Below are 26,688 nucleotides of genomic sequence, written 5' to 3' on the forward strand. Positions count from 1 at the left end.
TATGTGGATGTGGAGCAGTGAGAGCTGGACTGAGCTGAATCTGCAGTCTCTGCAGGTCACATCGTCATGGGCAGCCCTGTGGGCTTCACTGGCAGACAGAGAAGTAAGAGGAATGGAGACACTTATACACCAATTATATATTATTACTCCTCTATTATTACTATTCCTCCTTCCATTTCTTTCTCCGTTTCTCATTTTTAGTCTTATTTTCATTGTTTTTCCCTTTCAACTTGCAAGACAAGGAAAGGAAAAAGCTGGACAGTAATTGTTTGACCCACTTGCTAATCAGTGTTTAGAAACCCAGTCGCTATCAGCCTTTTTGTGGTGGTGAAGAGACTGAGGTGTTTGTGATTGCAGTGACACGTATTTCAGTAGTTGGTTATCAAAAAAGGACACATCAATCAATACACAATTGATAAAAAGAGAGAAGTTGATAAAGGTATGACTGCAGAGATCTCTGAAACACCCTTACAGTCTGTTTAAAGAATTGCATGCTTGTGAATGGGGGGGTGCTGTGATATTGAAACAGGTACTGATGTTCCAAGTATTTGCCAGATAGACTCAGGATATTGCATGAATAAAATATGAAATAGTTCAGAAAAAACTGTATTGAAATAAAGCCACAGGTGAGATATAGTCATTCATCAAAGTAGAGTATGAATCATCTCCTACTGTAAAATATAACCTGTGACATCCACTCTGTTGGCTTAATTAAATGCATAATTATGTAAAAATAGATCCCTTCTTTCATAACAGTACTTATGTTCTATCACAAAGATGAAAAAAATGAGGAAATTAATTTGAACTTTGATATCTATGGGATGAAAGAGCACTCTGCCAAGAGTAACATTCTAGTTTCCTCTTTCTAAAATAGTAGGAATTTGCCCTCACACATGTTCACTATTAAATATAGTGTCTCTTTTTCAATAAGATGGGTAAAATAATTTTAGGTCTTCTATAGACAAACTGATGATATACAGAACACAGTCAGAACCGTTTTCTGTGCAAACATACAGTTATAGTAGGGACCAGATTCTCACAAGAAGTGCAAAGTGAAGTGTTAAACTACCAAAATACAGGGTGCTGAAGAGCCTCAAGGCTCTGAGGACTCATAGCTCAGGGGCACCAATTCACTACAAAAGATACCAAAATGGTATCTGCTGTACTATCGGCACGAAACAACATCAAATTTTTATTTTTTGACAGTACTTTTTTAATAAGTTAAGTAATAAACTTATTAAAACCAAGTAAAATCTCTGTTCAAAGGCACAAACGCATGAAACCTATGAAATATTCAGCAAGCGATTGCAAAGAGAATGCTGGGTGACAGAGGATTGAAAAAAAGTCCATCTCACCTTAGAACACACCCCTTTGTAATCTCATACACCTAAAAATGACTGAATAGACAGATGGGTTTGCTAGCTCTCCTAGTCCTTGACAAAGCCAGAGAGAGAGAAAAAAACACACCTTGTGAATAATGCATGAACGGTCAGAGCAACATGTGAAGTGGGAGTCGAGGTCAGGTGGGAGTGCAGGAACAGCGACCCTACCGTTCTCTCCACCCTCAGCACAGACGATTTCCCCGGTTCATACTGGAAGATGCTCCTGGGCTCTGCGCGGTATCTCCTGGTGTCTACCTTCCTGTCGGGAGGCTCCCAATCTTTCCTGGAATGAAGGGGGGTGGGGGGGGGGGGGTGGAGGAGAGCAAATCACTATTGAGGACAGTCTCCATGGCAACCTCCCATGGCAGAGTTTTTGGTTGATGTCTCCACCAACCCCTTCTCTCTCCCACAGACACGCTCCGCCCCCCTGCAACATGCTCAGACCATGATGTTTCATTGCCAGGGGTGCTGTTGTTTGTTCTGGGAAAGCATTTACAAAAACAGTGGCATCAGTAACAGAGGACCATAGTCCTGAGTCATTATTTTAAATGCTGAAAAGCAACGGCATAACGTAAAATTCTGCAAGTATAAAAAATGATGGGACTTATTCACAAAAGTCATCTGTACCTACTGCTACTACCACTGTTCTTATTTGACTGTTTCTATCTATCTACCACAACCTTTCTGCCCAAGCAATTTCCATTTCCTGTGGATGCTCTCCTGATGTCACTCAGCTCCGGGCATCTCTCACTGTGAAATTTGCCGATTCACCTTCTTTCCTGACCCCCATCACCAACACTGCCTCATCAGCTCTCTTTAGCTACTGGACTGAAGGCATTTCCAACACTTCCAATCAAACTTTTGTTTATTTAAATGTGTTGAAAGGAGTAACCGTTTTGCCAGTAAAGTCAGGAGTTATAGGATCCTGCCTTGACTGTTCCATATGGCTATTTCAAATGCACTCCTTTAGAAATAAGTTGTTTCATATGGACTTGAGCATTTCAGCAGCACTCCTGGCTACCTATCCTATCAGGTTGTCTTTTATTCATGTCACTTAAAAGGAAGGAGGTTTCCCTAGATGTGGGCGTCTCCAAGGGCAAAACTGTATTAATAATAGAACTGTTCTTTTATACTTTTAAGTCAGACTGAGTCAAACAGATGGTAATAGGTGAGGAAGTGAGATGAACAGGTGTGTGTGTGTGTCTGTGTGTTGGGGCAGTCAACTTCACATACTCGTTGTGAACACACTGGATCAAATGTTTTCCTGTCCGTCCTGTTCCAAGTATCAGTAAGTCATGCACATTTGAAGGCACATGACTGAACAAATGGTTGCTCTTACTGTGCTGTGGCTGTTAGTGGGTGAGAGAGGGAATGTGCACCAATGTGGAGAACAATTGCAATTAAAGGGGATTTGGCCCTGAGAACCTACTTGTGCCAGCCAATCACTGACCTTTCAGTGGAGGGTCTAAGCGATGACGAACGGGCAGGGACGGGCATCTTGGACAGCGAGCTGCCCCGGGGGTCAGTCCTGCCAATGTCAGCTGCACTCTTTGAGCGAGGCACGGCTTTCCCTGTAAAACCATATGCAACATTCAGTTCAAATTCTCTGTTTGATACCATATTTAGTATTCCAGTCATTACATCCTTCGTTTGTGCTTGAAAAATGTCCTGCTGTCAGTGTCATCAGTATTTTCACAGAGCATCATAAAACATTCTGGGGATTGATGACACATCAGAGGTGCCACAAACTGTCTGGATATAATCAGGCACTTGAAATAGGCCGTGGATAGCAAACAGATAATGTGCTAATAATGAGGTGGCAAGGGAAGAGGAATGAAGGAAATCTTGTCCCAAACCAAATTCTAGACAGGAACAAAAATATCTGGATTTATGTAACTTTAAAATAATCAGAAATCTCTAGATTGTGGCATTCTGAAACTGTATGACATAAGTGGTAATTAATCAATGCAAAAAACAAATATATGTCTTGGAAAGATGAATGAAACACAAGCCTCTATTATAGTGGGAGTTGACTGGATGTTCAGCTCAGCTTCTATTAAAAATTGTACGATCTTCATATTTTAGTTTCTGTTTCAGAAAAGTATAACGTCAAATCTTGTATTGAACAAATACACATAGAGATAATATCATAAATCAGCTGAGGGAAAACTGAATTCTTGTGTAAAGGGTGACATTCTAAACTGCACTGTTATATATCTACATGAAGCAAAAGGAAACTCTCACCGCTGTCCTCTGAATACACAGGGGTGGAATATCCATCATCTGCAAGAGAACAACTCACAATATTATTATTGTTTAACATACTTGCACAGCAGTGACAGAAAGTTCTGGAATGTTTACCTTTCAGAAACCAATACATCTTTCCATTTTCTAATCTTTCTACAACAGGGCAGACAGAATGAGAAATAGAACATAACTAATCTGAAAAACATCACAAGATTACTGCGCTTGATTTTAGGGTTGGGTAGAAGCCCAAAAATATTGGCCTTTGTAATATCTGAAGATGTATATACAAGATGTATATACAACATGCCTTACATGCAGGCTACATTCTTCTAGACCATGCCATGTGAGCCCAAAACATGCTGTAAGGACAATTTAGCCTCCACATGTCTATTTATATTTAATAGTGTTTGATTACAGTTTGCAACCTTCCTCTGTCTTCGCAGATTTGCGAATGGGATATCTGCGGGATACATTTTGACCCAATGAATAACAACACAGTGCTATAAGGAACAGGTGCTCAGGCCAGGAAAAACATTCTTCAATTTAGCTGAAGAGAAAGGCATGAGAAAATGTTTTCAGTGAAGTGGTGGTTGAAGTGTGCCACTCAGTGGCTGGTAAAAGAAACTGTAACAATGCCAGGCCCCTCCGTTCTTCCTGTGGTAATTAAGGTCACTGCTTCCCTCAGGTTCTATGCTACCAGGTCATTCCGTCAAACCTGACCTCACTGAAGAGGGTCTTACAACCGGCTGCCAGTGCTGCTTTACATGCACTTACACCCTGACAGGTTTGTTCATCTTCCAGTAACATCCTCAACCCACCACAGAAGAAAGGATGGCTTCCTAAATAAATGTGGATTGCCATGGTGCCATTGACTGTACTCATGTACAGGTACACTGGCAGACAGCAGTATCATGTATGTGACCTGTAAAGGAGTCCATTCTATTAATATCCTAGCAGTTTGTGATGCTGACTGCAGGGTGACATGTTTTCACTCATTTCCCAGGTTCTACCCTGATGTCTCTCTCATCCTGGAAAAGTGTGTCCTGCAGCCTTTTATTGTTATTTCCTTTTTTATTTTAAGCTCAGACAACAAAACAAAAACACACTCGGAAAATGAAATTATAATCTTTATTTTAGTTTTTTATCATTTATATTCACCATTTCTTTTGAATGAACCTTGGTAGATTGTGGACAACTTTCTTAGATTGCCCAGATTGTGCCAAAAATGGTATCATTTCAGGGCTGAACCTCCTGCACAGTTAAATCCATCCATGCTTTCTTGCCACCATCTCCCCAACTACACTTTCATAATTAGGAATGTTAGCAACAAACCAAGCATTGGTCCTGGAGGATTTTAAAGGGTATGATTTGGGGATATTTGATTGGCCTCACCATGCCTACATTAACTGAATTACTTAAATGAATTATCATTACTGCCACAACAGTGCAAAGCAGTGGAACCTCAATCTGACCAAACTAAGCCCTGATACACCCACACACATGCTTACAACAAGCTTGCCCTGGAGTCGAGCACTTAAAACTCAAATACCACAATGTTTTCCCAGGCTGATATGACAATAACTAAATCAGCTGATCTTGTTTGATTTACCCAAAGAGATGTATTAGAAAACTGGAACAATCCATGTTTTGGACAGTTCTGATGTTTCTGATGTTTTTCTATCATTTCCTAAACTCCACAGTTCATCCGGCCCACACCCAGAAAGACGTGCCTCACAGGAAATGACACCATACTGAGACTGGGGATAGAGTATTGAAGAGTTTCACATGTCATAAGAGCACTGTAGTCAGGACAAAGGCATTCTTTCCCGTTCTCTCAGTAAAACTTATACAAGGAACCTACAAGAATCCATATCTCACACCTTGTGATTTTAAAAACCAAAGTGAACTGTACTCTTTGTAAGCATTATATGTAAATAATAATATATGGGTGACAAAACAAATAAGTCATTCATATCAGAATTATCACCATAAATGTAATAAAGTAAATAAAATCATGCTTAATGTTACCCACACTACAAAACTGCAGTAGTGTTTATAGTACCTGAAATGGCCTTATGGCCTGGGATAACCACAACAGAAAAAAATGCCATTTCATAACTTAGCTTCTCACATCTATTTTGGCATAGAATATTTGAAAATGTGAATGCATAAATATCTGCGATCACCTCCCCTTTAAAGGGTTGGGCAAAAAATTCCCACAAATAGAAATATGCAGAGTGTGCAGACTCAATATACTGAGTAAAGACATCAAAATCCTGATACACTGGCAGTACAAGGCATTGCAGCTCAGAAAAGGCATGGAAAATCTTCCCACTTAAAATATGCAGAAAAGGAGAAAACCGACATGAGTCATCTACTTTCAATGCTTTTTTCAAAGAAATGGTACAAAAAGAGGAAAAATAGTTTATGATTTGTGGGCCCATCTGAGAAACCAATAACAGCTCTATTGAGCTGAAATTCCCCGACATCACTCCAGACACAAAGCAGACTAGCGTGAGTTAACATTAAGACACACACAGAACATGCAGCAGCCCCTCCTGAGAGGATGACTCAATCAGTGACACACAACTGTTCTCACGATGACAACATGGAAGCGCCTCAAGAGACATTAGGCGGGACCACAATTGGAGCAGGACGTACAGGAAGGACACGGGGGTATGATGTAACTGCACAAGCATTACAGCAAATCTATCTTAACATGCAGGAGCTCTAAAAAGGAACTGCAGAGTAAGTAGGCTGTGATTAATTGAATAAGCTTATCTTTTGGAGATGCTTACAGAAACAAATACAAGTCATATAAAAGAAAAAGCACCAATAACCTGAATTAAGAGATCTTTTCTTTTCATGTGTTAATGCCAGAGACATGTGTTATAATACTCAGAGATATTCTGTTTTTAGCATTCTAAATTACTAAACATGTGCACCACCTAGTGTATTTGGAGAATTGTTACAGCTGGAGGGGAAAAGGGAAAAAAAATCAAGCACTACGATTAGTGTCATACTGGTTATGCTTATTAAAGCCAAAAGGAACAAGAAAAAAAAAATGCTGTCTTTGTATACCTCGTATTTTCATTGGCCTGTCATTGGTTTCTGGAAATATGTAGGTGGGGCGGTAAGGATTTTCCTCAGGAACCTCTGAGCAAGATTACGGAGACAGAAGACATGAAACATAAACACGTGACAAACATGCATGCAACACAGATTTGACCAGCACAGACACATAACACATAGTGCTGCTTTCAATAAGCCTGTGAGTGTGTTACCTGGAACTTTGTGAATCTGTTTAAACATGTTCTTATACCAGTCTTTGGACCTTTCGGTATTCTGAAAGAAAAAAAAATACATCATTAGGTTTGAATCATCAGGTTCGAATATTTTACTCATAAATGGTAACAGTGAAACTGGGAAAACCAAGAGAAACAAAGTGTGATACAGCACACACAGCACATCCAAAGACTTCCAAATATTATCATCAAAGATATTATCGTCATTTATAGTCATCAGTGTCAGTATCAGTATCAATATCAGTAATTCTTAGAAATGGAGTGCACTGCACTTTAAGGCAATATTTATATAAGGAAAAACAGTGCATGAACATGTGTAATGCTGTCACTCCAGGCAGCTGCCAGGTTTCGTATTGTTTGACAGCTCCTCTCACAGGAGTAATCCCAGTTACTCATATCTGAACTGCATGTGAATGACGCTGAGTGTTTGAGCCAACGTGTCACATATTCCTGGAGGCTGGGAATCTGCCATGTTGAATACGTCAGGCAGAGAGGAAAGTAAACAGAGCTGATGAAAACGGTGGTAAGAAGTCCTGAGGTAACTCTTATCTTAAAGGGGAAATTAACTGCTAGACTGAGTTTGTTAATTTTAACTGATATAATAAACTGGCTTGTAGTATCAAATGTGTAAGCTATTATCTTCATTGTACATCGAATTTTAGTTCACTTAATATGTAGCTTCCTGGCGTCTGAACTGCCTTTGCTAAATCTTGAGTGGTTGACATCATCTACTTTTCCAGTCTCAAAGCACAGTGAGAAGTGACATAAGATAGTTATTCATCTCCATGTCAGAATGAGGAAGGCAATGTGGCTAACCAATATAATGAATAACTTGAGTACATATGGAACCAAAAAATTATTTGAATACTTAGCTAGTAAGCAAAGGATAACAAAATTAGGCATTTAGCCAGCTGAATGGCATTTACAAGGCATGCTTGGCTAGCCATGTTCTTCCTTGCACTTTTACATTCCACTGATGTTTACTGGTAAAGTTTAGTCATCTTTCTATTCAGTATGTTTGACTTTCACTGAGCTGAGTCATTAGTTAGGGATGGCATATTTATATCCCTCAACAGTCTTATGTTCAAATGACTCATTACAATACAATTTCAAAGGAATAATCTTTTGACAAATGTCATACCAAGCTATCTAATGAGATGGCTAGCTGAGGGGCATTTCAGATATGACTTTTACATGCAACAAGGGACACTGTGAGGAAGCTAAGCAATAATTTATTTTTTTAAACCAACAACAAAAAGGAACCGGCCTCAGCACACAACCAAACCAATTCAGCCTTCCTTGCTCTGCAGCCACACATCTGTATTTAATACACCTTAATTGAGCCAGTTGAGGCTAATTAACCAATGGCTGGATTTCATAGACAATGACAATTACAAATTGACATGCAACCATGAAAGAATTAACTGGTTAGATGTATTGGATGCGAAATGAGCTCAGTTACTGATAGGCTGAACACTGCAAGATAAAATCATTACATTTAACATTTAATAATTAAAGAACAGGTTTGAGGGAAAGGTGAAGGCTCTCCTTCATAGGCACCATAAGCCAAATAGTACACAAGATAGCTGCCATAGCTGATTTAGTTAGCTAGCTATTTGACAAGATCAGAGATGCATAAAACATTTGCAGTAAATAACTAGCTATTGGTACATTTATAAATACATTATAGGAATACATATATTTAGGGCAATTTTTACTTATATCTGAAGAGTTGCTGTCCATTTCTGTTGGACTATTACCCCTTCCAAGCCATAACCCATAATGCTGAAGAAATTATCATATGTTCTATCTAATTAGCCCTACATGCAGAAGTTCTTTTTACTTCTTCTGATCCTAGGTCAAGTTAAGAGCTGTAGTGCACACTACAAAAAATTCCCAGTAGTTTAAATGAGCTATTCATGAGAGAAAGAGCGGAGGGAGCACAACGTGTAGAGCAGAGCAAAGTGGTAATATTGAGGGGTCCTAAGTTTCTCAGTCAGGCTGAGAGGCTGGTACTCATGCTGACTGAGACCTATGGCCAGGAGCCCACAGCAGTTAATTGGCTTAGTACTACAGGGGTAGGGGTTGTTGTGACAACAGGGACTCCTCCTCTCACTGCTGTCAGGGAGCCTGTCAGTTTGTAGCAGCCTATGAGTTGCCTGGGTGATGTCAGTGGATTAGCACCTATCCTCCAACTGGTACCCGCTTCACTGTGACGCACTGCGTGACTTGCGGGGCGCAATGGAGCTGTGGGTTGTGTGTAAGTACATCGCAAGGGATCACATTTGTCTTGCTTCATTCCTGCATGACTGCAGAGGTTGGTGTGGTGACAATGAGCTATTGGTGATTCTGGAATATGGTTGCTTGCATTGAGAGAAAAAAGCATAAAAAGTAGTAATACCGCACCAACAGAGGGCACTGTACCCTGTGGACACTTACACGCACAGGAGCACCAATGTCTTCCAGTGGGCGGATGCCAGATGCGTGCAGTGACAGCCTCATTCGCTTGCCATCCATCTCTGTGTGGTGACTCTGTGGAGCTTTCACTGAATCTCTGTCCAGCACCTTGGCACTTCCTGTCTCTGAATCAGCGCCCCTTTCTGGTGTGGGATCTGAGAAACCAAACAGCACACTATCAGTCTAGTAAGGACAGGGGAGGGGCTGTTCAGAGGTTAAGTTATACTCAAGGCTCAAGTCCTGCTGTAACTTGTTTGTTGATGCACGTTTTGTGCATGTGGGCTGAACCTTAATGTAACTTTAACTATACCACAAATCTGCGTTCATCATTCTTTTAATATTATGGAATTTCAGTATGCTATCTGAAGTCATTAACAAGCAAACATGGTCCCAACACAGTGTACTATGTTTGTAAAACTATTAATTACTAAAATAATTCATTTAAAATGTGCAAAATACACAAAAACAGAAAATACTGACCAAAACCCTTAAATATCAAAGGCAAACTAATATATGGTCTCATTCAAATTGAAAAGCAGGATACAGCAAGATAATCAAATTATTCCATTAATTTCAAATCTGTTCTAGTTTAGGTGTTTAGCACTGAGGAAATACACAGAACAGATGATAAATTCTAGTATAGGCTAAGACTAGTGAGTGTACATTCTTGTCTAGGCTAAGGCAAGTGAACATACATTTTGATGTGGGCTAACGGTAGCGAGCTTACATTCTTATATAGCCTAAGGCTGTTGTAGACATCATTATTGCAAGTACCCTGTTGGTTTTCCCTACTGGCGCCAAATGCCCTACTCTAAACAGAAGCTCACCAAGACAGGACATAGATCATGTGACAGAAAAGGGAAAAAAGGACATAACACAAGACCATGAGGGAAAGAGAAGACAGATGTGATAGGACAGGGCAGAGAATTAATCATGTGGCATGGATATTCTTAACAGTGACAACTTTTGAGCTGTAAATAGGGGAGGCAATTACCAACACTTTCTTCATAGTTCACAGTAAAAACCACAGCAATTTAAATATAGATCATCACTTAGAAGCTGATTTAATTTTACTTGATTGAATCTAATGTGGTAGTTTTCCCTACATATTAAATTACACAATTTCAACTAAAACAGTTAAAAACCTCCTAATTCCAACCTTCTTGTTATGATCAAAATGCTGAAATGTAACCAAATCACTTTGTTATAGTTAAAATTAATGTAATTCTCCTGTATTAGTTTAAATACAAACAATTCTGCTGCTTTAAGGGGTAATTCTTACTACAATTGGTAAGCCTGTATCACTAAAAATAAGTTCAAGACCATACCAGTCTTCAAATTCTCTGTCTCCTGCATTTGTGGCTCAGTGGCCAGCATTGACTCTTAGCCAGCCACATAATGCTATCAGGAGGAGTAGCACTCAACCAGCATACACACCCAGTCCATGAACTGCATGGACCCCAATGAATGATCCATGGATATACTTCAGGTTTTAGTGACACTAGTGCTGCTATTGTTTGACTTAATTGCAGGGTTAGGATTGTGATATGTTACCAACTGGAGCATGACAGGACTTGGTAAGTTTTTATGACTGCTTTCTGTAAGCAAATAAAATGGTACAATGTTCTCTGTGGGGAGAGGCTAAGGCATGGAAAGTTTTCAATTTTTACTGAGTCGCAACATGCAAAAGAAATGTTTCATAGCCATGCAGCATTTTCACTTTTAGAATATAGTCAATTTGAGTCCACTTCAGCACATCCTGGACAAGGAGACTATCATAGTTTTTTAATTTCACAAAAAACTAACTGATAATAATCTGTTCATTTTTCCATCAGAAACATACAGTGCAGTACGGGTATAAAATTATCATTCTGTGGAAGCAAAGCAAATATTATTCACAAGGTAACACATTTTTGTCTTCAGAGATGGATATCATATCTTCGCATAGGCTTTTTATACTATTCTCTTTTAAGATGAACTTGCCTTTTAAAGACACCCGGCTTGACAGAAATAAAACTGATTAGCACATATACTCACTTACAGGAATACTCAAAGATGTTCCAAAGGATGTACATTTCCCCAAGAACACCTTCAATTTACCCACAGAGCAATTTGCCTTTAATTTAATTATTATATTAGCAGCATGGAGTGGATGTGGTTGTATTTCAATCAACAACCAGAAGTTTGCAGTTTGATTCCAGGGGCAATGCCATTATGCCCTTGAGAGAGACACTCATCTGTGTTACTTAAGCAAACACCCAGCTGCATATGACTGAATCAAGCAAACTTTTGCTTTTGGAATATTACAAACCATCTAAAATTTTTGAGATGAAAGCAGTAATTAGCTTAAACAATTTCCTCCTCATAGTATATTTTTATAAGTATAAATTCAAAACCTGTTGCCTTCTCTAAAGACACATTGTGTTTGAACAGGAGTAACCATGCATGTGTTGTTCCATAGTGAGGTGTTTGAGAAATGAGAAGACATGATAATGCAGAATATTGGCATGTACTGAATCAAGCACATAGCTTATACTCTGCTGTATAATAACCCTGTGTAACCCTTTGAAATCTACTGCTTTAGAAAAGGGCTGAAGGGAACACCAAATTTCACAGGTAAAGACAAATGAAATTCATGCAAGGACACACACATGCCACAGGTACAGCACCTCATAAAAAAGGATTTTAACAACCATGCCAAAAGCAAACACATCCTTGAAGAATATTTTTGGATCTTGGGGGGGCACCGCTGTACCCCAGTTTCATTTAACTGCTGTATTAAATTTTACCAGAAATAAAAACTCTAATTGAATAAACCTACAATTCACAAAGAGACGCCACACTCTACTGAATGTACTTGATTTATGATTTGTATTTAGCTCTGAATCAAAGACATTAGTCCAGCAGCTGATATGTACTTACATAGAGTTTTTCTTGCCTTGTCTTGCTCAAACACAAACTGACAATAGTGAAAGTGGCAGGCTGGATGTCCACTTCATACAACACAACAACTACATTATGTAGCAGGCCACACTCATCAGCAGCAGTAGCATGGGTGGTCCATAACGCTTGACAGAGCAGGACACAAGAAATATTCTGCTTCTGTTCAATGGTTCACATGGTACACATACTTCTGGATGAAAAGAGGGGTACTGCAAAGGCACTAATTTTTACAGGTTGATTGTTTGTTTATTCAATGACAATTAAAATCATTCAAGACATTATAAACTAGGTTTCCAGGTGATATTTTTCATTGGTAGTCCCAAATTGTGTAGTTAATACAGACTGTAGACTGCAACATCAGCAAATTGTCATAGTTTTTTGACTCTCACGTTAATAAACTGAATGTTAAGTGTTCTTGCCCTGTATTTAATGAGGGGTCTCAGACAACTGATGATGGATTACACCGTCTCCCAGTAAGTTCAAAGCAAGAATGTGGCATGGTATCGAACCTTTTACCTAGTGACCAATCACATCAATCAAATTACAAAGCAGCTATTCATTAATTCTTAATGCAACAATTTTAAAAGCATTATTATTTATGCTACTATCTTATTCATCAGAAGGCCAACACTCCTGCAACACACTGACACAGCTCAGCACTGTCAATCTATTGAGTGGAAAAGCATGAAAAACCCATCTAAGAGATTGCTGTAAATCAAATCATAATATTTCCACTTGATTGAAGCTTGCATGTGCCCTGTGTCTATACTGAATGTGTTTGCTGAAGGCCTTGGCAGCAAAGAAATGAAGAGCAGCTCGAATGTCCAGCAGGCACTTTGACCCGACCTTGGCTGCCTACCTTCCAAACTATTAAGGCGCTTTTGTTGTTCTGCGACAAGAGAAGAACAAAAGTGAAACAGGACAATAAATGAGAGACGATCAGCTGATTCACACACAGCACAGGCAGTGAAGTGCAAATCATCAAAAATAGCTTGTCCCATGCCCTTGCTTCTGATGTCCTCAAAGTAAACAGAGTGAAAGAGTCACAACACAACAAGCCCGCAGCAGTCAATCATTTAGGCTACTAATAAAATTATTAGTCTTACTATTAATAGGTCAGGGGCTGAGTATTATATATGCTTCATAAAACCAACTTGTCAATTAACAATTTGGATGTGCACGGAGCAAAACTAAGGTTTATGTCCAATTGATGACTCTTTCAATATATTGCCCTGGAAATAAATGACCCAGCTAAACTTTTAAATGTGGGACATTTAAAACAACAGACACATCTACAGTTACATATGTATAATCACTTACCCCATGCACTGTATAAAGTGATTAAGTAGGTGTTACTGTTTGGCTTATAGCATGTCCCCTTTAAGAAGTATTACATAAAAGCACACATAACATAAAGCCAGCAGCTTTTCAATGTACTTTTCCTTTGTTAGCAATTGCAAGAGGCCACAGAGGAAAATGCAAACAGGACAGCGAAACAGGCAAAACACCGATTTCAAGGAAAAACACTGACATTAAGATCTGGAAAGTGACACTGTAAAGCCATGTGAAAGACTTGCATTTGATCCAAGCAAAAACACAGGAAATGAAGAAGAGGAAACAGGATGTGTTTTAATGGAATACTGAGAACACAACAGATTCACATTCAGCCTTCCCGCATCCTACATTCCTTTTCACACCATCATGAAAGTCACAGCAGCTGTTACAGTATCTGACGATCCCTTCGGATGTGAATTTTGTGTATATGTGTGTGTGTGTGTGTGTTTATAATTTAATTCATATCGATATACTATCTCTTCCACTCCATTGTCTACTTTGTATATGCCTCTGGTCATTGTTGTCCTAACTTTTATTTTCCTTAGACAAAATGCAACCTGTGAAATTAAAATGTTGCAGATCTTATATTCAGATTATTTAATGTAGCATATTGTCATTTCTTAAATGTAATACATTGTTCTTTAAATATAATGTATTGACATTTAAAAATACAACAATACAGACATGAGAAATATAAGAAATAAAATAAATTCCAATAGGCTTGTGTCACATGCTGAAACAACACAATATGCATTATGGTGGGTAAGAAAATGAAGGGAGGAGCTCAGTCCACTCCCTTTCATAGGTTCAAGCAAGTAGGGTTCTTCTCAGTGACATCTAGCTCACAGAGTAGCTCCATACTGTTAAATCTCTGGCACCCCAAATTAAGGCAAGACTAGATATGGATAAGACCAAGACTAACTGCAAATATTACGGGGGTACACTGGACTCATTTGAACCAGCCTTTCATCCAGAAGGCAAGTAAAAAAAAAATCATGCTTAGGACAGTTCATTTTACTGGTAGTTTGCAAAGAACAACTTTCATTATCTTTACCATCTAATATTACAACCCTCCAACAATGTCAACTGAAATTTTAAGGCACTTGTTTTATGATTAGTAGCAGAAAGTGAAACATTTCCTGTGGGTTAAAAATGACTACAATCACTATTAGTAGCAGCAGTGTGGCACAGCGGTAAGGAGCAGGGCTTGTAATCAAAAGGTTGTTTGTTGAATTCCCTTCTAGGACACTGCTGTTGCACCCTTGGTCAAGGTGCTTCACCCACAGTTGCCCAATTCACCCACAATGGCTAAAACTGTAACCCATATAAGTTGCTTTGGATATGAGTGTTTGTTAAAAGCCAGTAATGTAATGTATTCTTATTATCACTGAATACAACTGAGAAAACTTTCTTGATTGTGCACAGCAATATGGCTAAAAAAGCAAAATTGTCATGACATGGCTTGCACTAAAAAGTTATCCTGCTATCCAAACTCCATTTTAAAACAGATTCAGTAGTGGAAAAAACAACACATTTAAATCTTAATTACAACTGGCTTGTTTTGTAACTTGCATCAACTGATAAACCTGTTAAAAATAGAATGGGTAATGCTCATAATTACTCACCCCTGTTGTGCTGCAGAAGAACAATCGTTGGGTTTACGAAGGTGGTGGAGGGGTAAGTGGAGGAGGCCTTTCTTGATGATGTGAGCAGAGACTCCTCAATACCTTCTGCTATCCCCCCCTGAGAAGATGAAAAAGATGTCATGATGTGAGACCCACTTCCATTTGTGTTTGGTCTCAACATTAGCATATTTAGCTTGACCCCGACTGCCATATTACACCCATGCAAATAATTTGCCTTAGACTGCATCCTCTTAAAGTGTTCATAATGAATTTATGTGTGCTACAAAACAATGCTACAAGTAGATAGCTATAGGTATATAAAATGTCAATAATACTTTCACAATGCCTGTTTCACGTGCACAGTAATGTTTCACACAGCACGTTATGGTGCCTCTTCATATAATATTCATGAAGTGATAATAATACTATGACAAAAATAAGACTGAGGACTGTCAGCATTTTAGTACTAGATCAATGAGGACTATTTGCTGACTGATTACTGCCATCCACACATAGGCTAAACTTACACAATGCTACAACAATTCAACAATTCAAGACAGCTAATTGCAATGCCATATTTTTGTAGGGGATTTATATAAACTCACATTTAAAAACAGTCAGTGCTATAACTGAAAGTATTAACATAGTATCAAAATGTTTGTGTTTGTTAACACATACCTAATGTGTCTCATAGGTCACCCTTACTTTTGGTACAAGCACCCCTCTGTTATATTGTTCTCTATTCACGCTAACTGTTCTGGAGCTTTCTGCGGTGTGCGCTGGGACAAAGTGCGGCCAAATGCCTCTAGGTGACCTTTTTGTTTAAAATGTGTAGCTGCAAAGTGTTACAAGGGTGCACATGGGCTGGTAAAAACTGGACGTCATTTATCTATTTGTGCTGTTTGTGTTTCATTTTTTCCAAGTGCCACAAAGAGCTCTAGAAGGTGACCTGTTCAGGTACAGTGAGGTTATCTTTCTTTCATTTTTGCTTTAAACGTCTCTGTCTCCCACAGCCTGCTTGCTGAGAGCATACTTAATTCTAACAGCTTTGAAATAATGTCTTATGGAATGTGAAATAGTAAAAACAACACACTGTGAACTGCCCTGGAATTTATATTGTACTGTATTTCATATACACTGATCTTTAAAGGGTCTTACAATGTATTCATTTTAGCAGAGGTGAATTCAGGTGATAAGATGCATGGCTCCCTGTTCTGACTTTTAGCAGCTTGGATAGGAGACTGAAGTATGGGCAAAGGTGTGTGTATGATTAATTCCTGCACTGCTGGAAGTCATGGAGGACAGACGGGGGTCTGTGACCCTGTATTCATTTTACCACCATTAAAACTTGAACACATTAGCCTTTTATTGTAAAGTGCTGCCACTGTAAATCCAACAGTGGAGTCGGCTCATTACTAAGTACCATTAGCTGGATCATAAACTACTTCTAATACTGCTATTGAAAAGACATGAAATAAGTGTGGGTGTAGGGCTGACATCTGGAGCAGTTCTGAAGAAATGCACAGTGCACACTGGGCTCCTTAATGACTAATGCATAGGTGGTATTTCTACAGCAGATGTCATACTAAATTACAAGAAAAGTTTGACTTCACTCCTCTGTTCTGTTCATTTCTACCTAATGAGAAAACAGAACCATGGCCCACAGTTTCCTCTATACCCTATCACTGCCATTCAAAGTTTAACACTGATGCTATTTGACAAACACATTTTTAGTACCTTATGTGGTCTGTTTACACATTCAATTACCTATAAATTTTTTTAAACTGAAACAACACCTGGGAAATAAATTGAGGAACCATTTCAGTAATGCTGCAGACTTCCAGAGTGTACAAAGTGATCCTGTAGTGTGAAAGCTGCTTCAACATCCCGATGAACAAAATTATAGTGTATAGAAAGCATAATTCAGGCAATAAACTGTACATTGTCCAGAGGCCATTAGTCTTCACTGAAGCAATCTGGGATTTACAGAAAACTGTTCGATTACAATTAATTAGTTGATATTAGCCCCTAAAAAGACAATTTATTTGTGTAACATTATTTATCAAAAATAACACGTAATGATGCTATACCTTAATAATGGACACAAAATGATGCCCCATGTTAAAGTATACAGCATTGACACATAGTGACAACCTCTGCTCCCAAAGAACATTCCTGTAACTGACTAGTGTGTTCCACTGTACGTGATTAAATCACTTACCTCTGAAAGGGTTTTGTTGTCTGTGGGTAAATTAGGCGTTTGACTGCCCTTCACGTCCAAACCAACTCCCGAGCTGTCCCCATTGCTGTCAGGAACACAACCATCTACAACCAAACAGAGAAAAACAGCAATAAAGTTCAGTCCGGACATCATGGTGTGCCAACTCTTTTTAAAAGGTTTAAAGAGACAAGAATAAAAAATACCTTCTTCTGGTGATGGACCTGTTTGTTTTCCCACATCAAGCAGGTGCCAGGAACAACGACAGAAACAGATACCATTAACTCTAGGTAAAACAAAAATCGCCTTTCAATTCCGCAAGGACGAAATGCGTCCTAGAAAGGTCTATATGGACAGAGTTGCTAATTTCCCTAGAAACAAGATTCTCTCACAATCTGTGAACTTTGCAATCAAAACAAGGCCACTATTCAGCGGGACTGTAAGGGCCGTTTGTTCACAAACCCTTTTATTCAGGCACAACAACAATTAAGGCATCTCCCCCAAAAGGCTTGGCCCTCCTCCAGCTCTGTTCCAATGCTCCAAATGCCACAAATAAGTCCGCATCCAGGGCTTGAGTTACAAAATGCAACGTGGGCTATTCAGAACAATTGGCGGCTTTGACAACCCATGGAAATATGAGTGATCACTGTGAAGTATTCTACTGGCTGAATAGCTAAATAAACATTCCTGCTAAACAGGCATCATTTATGACAACTAATGAAAATGACTTCAAGCCACACGGAGCACTTCAGTGCACTCTGCTTTGTGGGGCATTACATTGGAGAAAAAGACAGTTTGGTTTTTATTGCTTTTATTTCTGGCCACCATGTCCCTGCCCACCCCCGCCCTGCTGTCCACACAATGAGGAGCAGTGTACCCATGCCACAGTCAGCTTCTCCAAGATGAGGTCACCGCAATCAAATAAGAATTCCTATTCCTTTTACACAATTGCAATAAAAAATATGAAATTGCTATGCCATAATTTCATTCAATCAAACTTTAAAGTTATACAGCATAACATTCTCTGGGCCAGTCCTCTGCATTACTTATCTCTGACTATAGATGAGATGACATGAACTTTTTAAAAAGAATAAACATTTTTTTAAAATCAATTAAAATAAAAGACACAATTTCTCTCAATAGTAAAATGCGTGGTCATTTAATTTTTTATGTTTTGCAGTTGATTTCAGTCTCAAACAGTACCTAGTAAACATTTTGTTTGTGTACTGATAGTATGTATCTAAAATAAGGTAGGTCTGTACATATAATGCACACCATTGATTTTGGAACCTGTTTTGTGGAGTCACAGAGCTTATATCTGCTCTGTTTTACGGTGTAAATTGAGACTTACTCTGTGCTGCTTGTTGCGCGTGTGTGCCAGGAGTACTGATCTCATCATCATCATCGATGTGAACAAGAGTTGCCCTCAAGGTCACGACGCCCCTCCCCTTACACACTTTGGAGGGGTCCATATCTGGGGGGTTGAAAAGTAAGGGACTTTAACGTAATGGGATAAATTCAAGGTAGTGTATTCTATGCTACAGTGATTACTGGTACAGTATCCCTATGATTAGTCTGCCCTGCTAGTGGAGAGTTGTGAATTCACTTCCCGGCAGTAACATACTGTACCAAAAACACAACAGACAAAATCAACATTAAAATACACAAACAAAATAAATAAACTACTACATATAAAGGGACTGGATTGTTCATGGGTAAGAGTTATGAATCTCAAATCTGCCATAAGAAACTGTTCCTCAGGTTCTTTTCATACAGACACAGACAGGCATATAAAGAACAGGCAATCATATCATGGCCAACTCAATCAGCAGAGTAAGTTTCACTTCACCACAGAATATTTTCCCACTTGAAATATGTGAAGGAAGGAAAATGCTAAATCAACAAAATTAGTATACAGGTAAATGTATTTTGGTATTTGTGTAAAGCACAGACATATCAGATGTTAGTAGTAGCTACATTTTTCCAAAGCGTAATGATAAAGTCAACTGTCAAACATCAAGGCAATTGTGTTTGTGAACACAGTTGTGATGCCATACAGTTCCTTGTGAGTTTGTTTAACTGTGGCATGTTCAAGCATGGTTCTTTCTAAAAAAAAAAAAAATTGGAACAGTGCAACAGACTGTACTGTTAAGGGCCAGTCAAAGGTTACAACAATAACAATATTTCACCATAACTTTAATAGTCATAAATCTTTCAGCTTGTGGTCACAGCAGAATGGCCTCTTTCAGTAAGAGTAAATTTATTTCAACACTGTAGCAGTACAGCAGAGAATACATTACATATTCATGCCTTGGTTTATGTGACAGTTATTAACCTTCTAAAAGTCAAATCAGTGTCCACTGAAAATGTCACTCTAGTCCACACTGTGACACATTATACAGTCTAGTCTATGGTAAACAGACAAGCCACTGAACATAAATACAATAGTAGAAATTCTGAATGTTCAACATGTCAGACAACTCTACATGTGCAAATGTACTTACCTCTACGACTCCAACAGTTCACTACATTTAATAAAGGACTGTTCTTTCCAAAAAACAACAAATAATAATAAAAGAATAAAATAATTCTTTTACATGGATACAGCCTGCCCACAGTATTTCCTGTAAGTTGTAGCAATGAATTCGATGATTTCAGTTGGTACGACAAGGTTTTCTATCATGAAAAATGTTACCTATTTACTGATTTTATGGATATGATTTCACTTAAAATATCTAATAGTATCAAAAAATATCTCAAATGTTTTGTCCATTTTGCAAGTGTAGCTCAGATATGGGGGTTAGTGGTAGGGGGTTGCTACAAGCTAGCTAGTAGCGAGTGCTTTAGCTCCTTGGGGAGCGTAACTTTTTTTTTGAGGGGTGGGGGGTAACCTACAGCTTCTCCTGCACTTCCGTCTATATAGCTGCATTGTGGTTGAGAGCAGTTGGCTAAAGGGGGCTTCCAGACCTGAGGCAGGCATGAGGTCGGGGGAGCTTTTCATGGTCTTCACAGGAGTTATTCTAACGGCAGCGATGCTTCGTGGACCTGAAGGGACTTTAGAAACTGTGAGAGCAGAAACACAAAAAGGCAACAAGCCTCAGAAAGGTGAAACACTGTAAAATGAGTCTGACAGGACATTATTTAATCAGATTAGAATGAAAAATAAAAGAGCAACAATGTGGTATTCAGTGAGCTACACTAAGGCTATACAGAAAACCTAATTCTGTCATATAATTATCTTGAAGTTTTTTTTTTTTTACTATTCATTTGCAAGATTAAACAGCAAGCCATTTTAAATACAGATCAACCATTACACATGACATGATTTATTTTAATTCACTGCATCTCATGTGGGAGCTCTCTACAAAAACATTAAATCATTGCACTTTGTGCTATCACATTACACACAATTAAATAAAATTAAATGAAAATGAAACAGCTGCTGTGGGTCACCCTTCCAAAAACTGGCAAGCATTTTACTTACAAGAAATGGGTCTATGGCCGCTTTTAGGCTTCGCTATTTTATAGCTCACCAGCCACCAACCAGCATCCAGTGATTTATGATGGCTAAGGAAAACTTAAAATGAGCTGTTTATGAAGTGGAAGATAATTCTTGATATGTTTAATAGATGGGGGCACTGGAAAGCTCCCTAAAGGCAGACACTGTTACCACAGGCCGTTAGTAATCAGGTCTGTGGAGCACAGTTAATAATCTCATAATTATCATTTGGGGAGACAGGTTTTGAAAGTGATTATTTTCCAATTAGTCACCACAACTCCTTACCCAAGGAGGCTTACATGCTCAAATGTTTTACTAAACTTTGTAGACAATCCCCTTTACTTGCAGTATTGAGGTAAACCTGGCCAAGTATACTGTAGCAACTTTCCAATTGTATTACCTTCAGAGTCCAGTCCTCTAACCACTACACTGCACACAACCCTTAATCTGTTCTTATACAAAAAAGAGAACAAAACAGACTGAACTGTCAGTGTGCTGACCTAAAAAAGAGTTTGAGTCAAAAGAGTCAGATGAGGCACAGTCCAAAATATGCTGAGATGAGAGACCACAATGAAAAGTCACAGTGTTGTACACATGGGAAGAATCAAGAGAGAATGCAGCGGAATTAGAGACAATGACCAGACAAAGGACAGACGCTGCCTGGGCAAGAAGACGGATGAGAGGAAGGAAATAACGACACTGACAGAGGAGAAATTACACAGACCATGCTAGAGGAGGAGGACAGTGGCACTCTGTATCAGAACATAAAGGCCTGCGGAGTGTGTGGCATTAAAGCATCCCAAAGATTCTCTTCAGTAACATGATATCAAACTGTAAACGTTACACAAACTCTGCTCCTGCCACTAAACAGTCCACCACTCCTCTCCATCAGAATTATTATTTCTTCAGAATTATAAATTCCTCAACAGAACCAGGAAGGAACACACAGGGCACAGTCATTGTAATTAATCATCTCTGACCATAAGATCACTATATGTGCTGGATCATGTGATTTCATTGATCACCTTTGCTGAGTCATGTGAATACATTAATTACAACACTTTGTGGAGTCTCTGGAGTCACATTCACAGCCTTCTTGTGGGATGCATTTCTCTTCTGAGCAGGTTATGTGAAAGGGCTGTACATCAATGTGGAGTAGCTGTTAGAGAAACTCAACCTCTAACAAAAAGGTTTGGAGGTTTGACTCCAGTTCCTGTGAGGTACAGTAGGCACTCTAAACACAAACAGATTTGGAACAATATCCAGTAGTAGAAGCATTCAAAAATGCATCATGGTTGAACTCTGATCCTAAATCTTTAAATCGGTAAAAAGATCATGTTCATATCAGAATGGTGGTGCCAGCGCCCCCGGAACAGAAAGGGTGAAGTTTGAACAGTGTGTGTGCGCATGCATGCATGTGTGTGTGTGTGTGTGTGTGTTCTGCCCCTCACATGCTGTTCGTTGTGACTGCATGCTGGGGGGTCACACTCAGCCCACAGGAGCATGTGAGCTGCCATTGTTCTTACTCTGTCCTCAAGTTGTTTGTGGGGCACCAGCCTGTTCTTGTAATCCTGTTTTACTTTGTGTTGCTGAGATGAAATGATGATACTAAGAGATTTATGAATGTGGTAATGACCCCAGTATGTGATACAATATTGATGGACACAGCTAACACATACTAACACGTGAGCACTTTGCCAGACAAACAGAAACACAGACTTACCAGGCGATCTGTCAGGCCCCGCAGAATTCTCTGCTGCAATGCCCTGCAAAACACAGACTCATTTTAAATTAAAGCATGAATGCTCAAATGTATCTTTTTTCAGCCACGTTAATCCTGCCCCTCCTTGACCCTGAGATCACAGCCATCTTGAGAGTTTCATTGTACTTGATAATTAGCTAGAAAGCTGCATTTTTTACCACTGTTTATTTGATTATCTTACTTTACAGTAATGATTGCCCCAATTTGGTTGGGCTAATACTGGAATATACCTTTCCCAAATGGAAAAGGAAATGACAGAGAGAGAAGGAGAGAGAGAAGACAGAGACAGAGCGAGAGGGAGAAGGAGAAGGAGAGAGGTGGGGAGTACAAACATGTAATCCGAGCTGCATCAATGGAGCATAGGAACTCACTGCTAAGAGCACCTTAAAGGGAATATTCTGAGTGCATCCACTCAGCCTTCAGGGCCCTCACACACTACCATAAACCCCAGCACACAGCCATAACCCCTAACCCTGCTGATGACCAGCACCCCCTTGTGGAATCTTGAGAAGACAACCGGTCAGACAGTTGCTTTTTCCCCGCCATCACTTTACCACATACGGCAAGCCTAGGGTTATGTACAAGGCACAACTTATTATAGTAAAACAAGCACAGTATGAATATTTCTGCTAATACTTTCTGCCAAGGCTCGTGTAACTAAACTGTGATAGCATCTTTCCCATATAAGGAGAAGGAAGGACTTAAGGATAAATTCTGCTTCCACCACTAATCCTGGGTCAGAAGCAACAACATAAACAAAATTGATACGATGGATGTGTGCACTGGTCCAAAATTATTTGTGCCAGGGATGAAAGTAATAAGAGTGAAGAAAAGTCAGAACACAGAAAGCATTCCTTATACTGCCATCTTATGTTAGATTTCTTCTTCTGCTTGCATTAGTGGTTTCTGAGGGCCATCCTGTTGTAGTGCCTCTTGGTGGCCATACCGTAGCATTGCCTCAAATATGAATACAGATGCTAAACCAGTGCTTAACAAATAATAATATGATGTAAGAAGTTTAAGAATTATGCTTTTAGAGGGTGATAAAGGCAGTCATGAAACTCCCTGCTTGGATGAGTGCAGGACTGACTTAGTTGTCAGTTTTTCACCTTCCCTGAATGTAAAAAGTTCTTTGAGAGAACATGACTTGTTTATGGAAGACCACTCAAAGCTGTAAATCTGAAATTCAAACCTTATGACCCTTGCCATTTTGTATTAAATGAGTAAGGACATAACCGTGGAACATGTTCCTCTGCCCATATAGTTTAAATACCTTCTTTTGAAGCTGTCAAGCCCTAATGCAAAGGCAATGGTCCTGAGAATTTCAGATTTCTGTTCCCTAACAAGAACACACAGTATCTCATTTATTGTATATGTATATGACAAGCAGAATATTATTTACAGCCACAATAATTCATGCATCAAAGCATATCATTATCAATTAAATATGACAAGCCTGTATTCTGATGTGAATTATGGCCCCCCACAGGATAAATTACACAAATACATGAGCCAGCCTCGCCACTTTAGTCTTTTATACAGAAGGGATTCAATATGTGAAAGGAATCACATGCAGTTCAGTCAGTAAAATTCACATGATTTTAATAAGACAGGATCGGCTCCAGAGAGACGTTTGGCCCAGCTCCCGCCATGACAGCCACAGGAATGAGACGTGCCATTGTCAGATACAAAGCCTCTGCATTTCCTTCCGTAAGGGGATGCTTGCATTTCCTGTACCTGATGTTGTTGGCTGAAGCGAAAAAGGGCAGCTTTAGATAAACCTGCACTTTGTGTCCCCTGTATTTCCACACTGGTGGATAAATCAGAAGCTTCCCGTCGCTTAGATAAAGCGGCTGCTTAAAATAGCACTACACCGATCAAAACACGAATATTTAGAATTCATAAGGAAAAGCTCCCCTCTGCTGTGATCCACACACTTTAGCTGGCGGTTAGGATAAAGACGGCGCTCTCGGATTTCTAATGAGCAGGCTGCTGTCGGTCATTAGCTTATTAGGCCTAGAGACGGCTGCCTGGCAACAGAGCTTCCTGCCAGCACCATCAACAGGGTATCTGCTCATTTCGTAAACAGAGACTGAGGCAGGAAAACAGCTGTAACTCAATGACGGATGAATGGACAATGAATGTCAGGAGCTTGGAAGTGTGCTTACAGGATAACACTGTCACTGCAGCAAACACTGCTACGACAACACTCTCCAGCTATTGCTGCCCCAAACGCTGCTCCAGAAAAGCACTCACTCCCTGGGTGCAGATTCAGAGAGAAAATCCAACAAGTCACGGCGGTTATTCTTAGGCATTAGCCATCTGTGATGGCTGGGCCTTTCGACAAGCCAGCTACGGCAGGGAAGGTCTATTTGCCCCCACCTCATTCCTGGTGGGAACAAAATGAAATCAGGAATTTAATTAGAGCCCTTCTGTTGCCCAACTGGCAGTGATATGTGACCTTTCAGGTGCAAAACCAGTCAAAACAAGTGTGACACCAGAGCCTGCCCATGGGTACATATCTCCATCTCCTAATATAACTACAACGATAAGCCTCCCGCTCACTTAGCCATGCTCCTAGATGCAGAGTGCAATGCCAGGAATGCTTTTTTCTTTGCTTTGCTGACTTTGAAGTCACTGTTAAATCCAAGTCAGGGAGATACAGAGACAAAGAGGGAGAGGATTTCACTGGCGGGGGGGGCTGGAGTATAATGCAGTCATCCTCACTCCTCTTCACTCCTCTAGAGCGCTCATTATCACAGCACAGTCATTATGGGATGTAACAGAATGTTTCCCAACCCCGGTGCTGGAAACACATACTGTGCAGCCAGGGTTTCCTCCCAGCTGATCTCACAATTAAATCACTTTGATTAGGTATTAGCCGAACGCTTATCTAGACACTCATCTAGGGCTGTGAAAGGAAAGATGAAAGGAATGTGTGATCGGTGCATATTTACGGCAATTTCTGCCTCTTGCAAATGAGTGATGTTAATTAGTTTCACTTTAATTGATGAAGATTAAACAAGCTGCACAGTTAAGTGTTTTAGGGGCAATTTTTTGAGTAATCAGTTCAACAATCAATAAAGCTTAATTGATACAGCTGTCAAATTGTTTAAAACCCAGAGACATCAAAATATGCTCATTGATACTTTATTTAAATGTTTATCCTTTATTTAAAAACTTTATTTAAGTTTTAGGTGATGTAAAAGCTAGATACATATTCAATAAATAGCTCAATCAAACCTAATTAATGTAAAGCAGTTGGAACAAAAAGCATCCCCCCAGAGCAAGGCAGGAAAACACTAACCCACTGTGCCCCACCTCACAGCACAGTCATTTACAAGCACTTTATTCCATAGCAGCTTCTCCTCCTGGTTATCATTACAGTTGTGCTCCATCACATAAAGCAGGAAGCTAGTCCATAATCAATATAACAGAAAAGAGTCCAGGAAAATCATGTATTTCACTGTGAACTGAACCGTATTATTAGATGTGTTCATTAGCATTAATGATTCCTGCTCACTTAAAAAAATATATATTTTATTTATATATATATTTTATTTTATTTTAAAAATATATTTTTGCCAACACCTTTTACAATTATGTGAATCACTGAAGCTTTGCATCTGCAATTTCAGGAGAACAATCTTTAACATCAAAATAAATACTTTAATGCACACTGTGTGCTGCTCTTCCACCGACACCAAGCTGACACAGCCTTTCAAATACACACACTGTAAAAAGCCCCAACAGCTCCCAAGATATCAGCAGCACTTTCTAAAATCTCTAATACAACCAACACCCCCCCCCCCCCCCCCCCCCCCCCCCACCTTGAGCAGAGTTCATCACAGGCACAGTACTTCTCCCAAACCCACCTGCTTGAGGGAATTCAGTGCGACCCCTGCCTCTGTGCGT

The 26,688-nt window shown here is 39.4% G+C and overlaps 1 protein-coding gene across 3 annotated transcripts in view; it reads right to left on the reverse strand.

Moving 5' to 3' along the window:
* LOC118789884 (sorbin and SH3 domain-containing protein 1) overlaps positions 1–26,688 on the reverse strand; it is a 73,312-nt gene that overhangs the window by 30,068 nt on the left and 16,556 nt on the right. For all 3 annotated transcript variants that reach the window (XM_036546608.1, XM_036546607.1, XM_036546606.1), the window contains exons 2-13: positions 22,735–22,777; positions 20,480–20,575; positions 18,864–18,986; positions 17,719–17,736; positions 17,516–17,619; positions 15,295–15,412; positions 9,374–9,546; positions 6,914–6,974; positions 6,711–6,785; positions 3,627–3,665; positions 2,833–2,953; positions 1,551–1,665 (exon numbers count right to left, since the gene is read on the reverse strand). In XM_036546608.1, coding sequence (XP_036402501.1) covers positions 1,551–1,665; positions 2,833–2,953; positions 3,627–3,665; positions 6,711–6,785; positions 6,914–6,974; positions 9,374–9,546; positions 15,295–15,412; positions 17,516–17,619; positions 17,719–17,736; positions 18,864–18,986; positions 20,480–20,513 — 981 coding nt within the window. In that variant the 5' untranslated portion in view covers positions 20,514–20,575; positions 22,735–22,777. The remainder of the gene's footprint in view (positions 1–1,550; positions 1,666–2,832; positions 2,954–3,626; positions 3,666–6,710; positions 6,786–6,913; positions 6,975–9,373; positions 9,547–15,294; positions 15,413–17,515; positions 17,620–17,718; positions 17,737–18,863; positions 18,987–20,479; positions 20,576–22,734; positions 22,778–26,688) is intronic.

The sequence above is a fragment of the Megalops cyprinoides genome, chromosome 15, assembly GCF_013368585.1.
Source record: "Megalops cyprinoides isolate fMegCyp1 chromosome 15, fMegCyp1.pri, whole genome shotgun sequence".
Lineage (NCBI taxonomy): Eukaryota > Metazoa > Chordata > Actinopteri > Elopiformes > Megalopidae > Megalops > Megalops cyprinoides.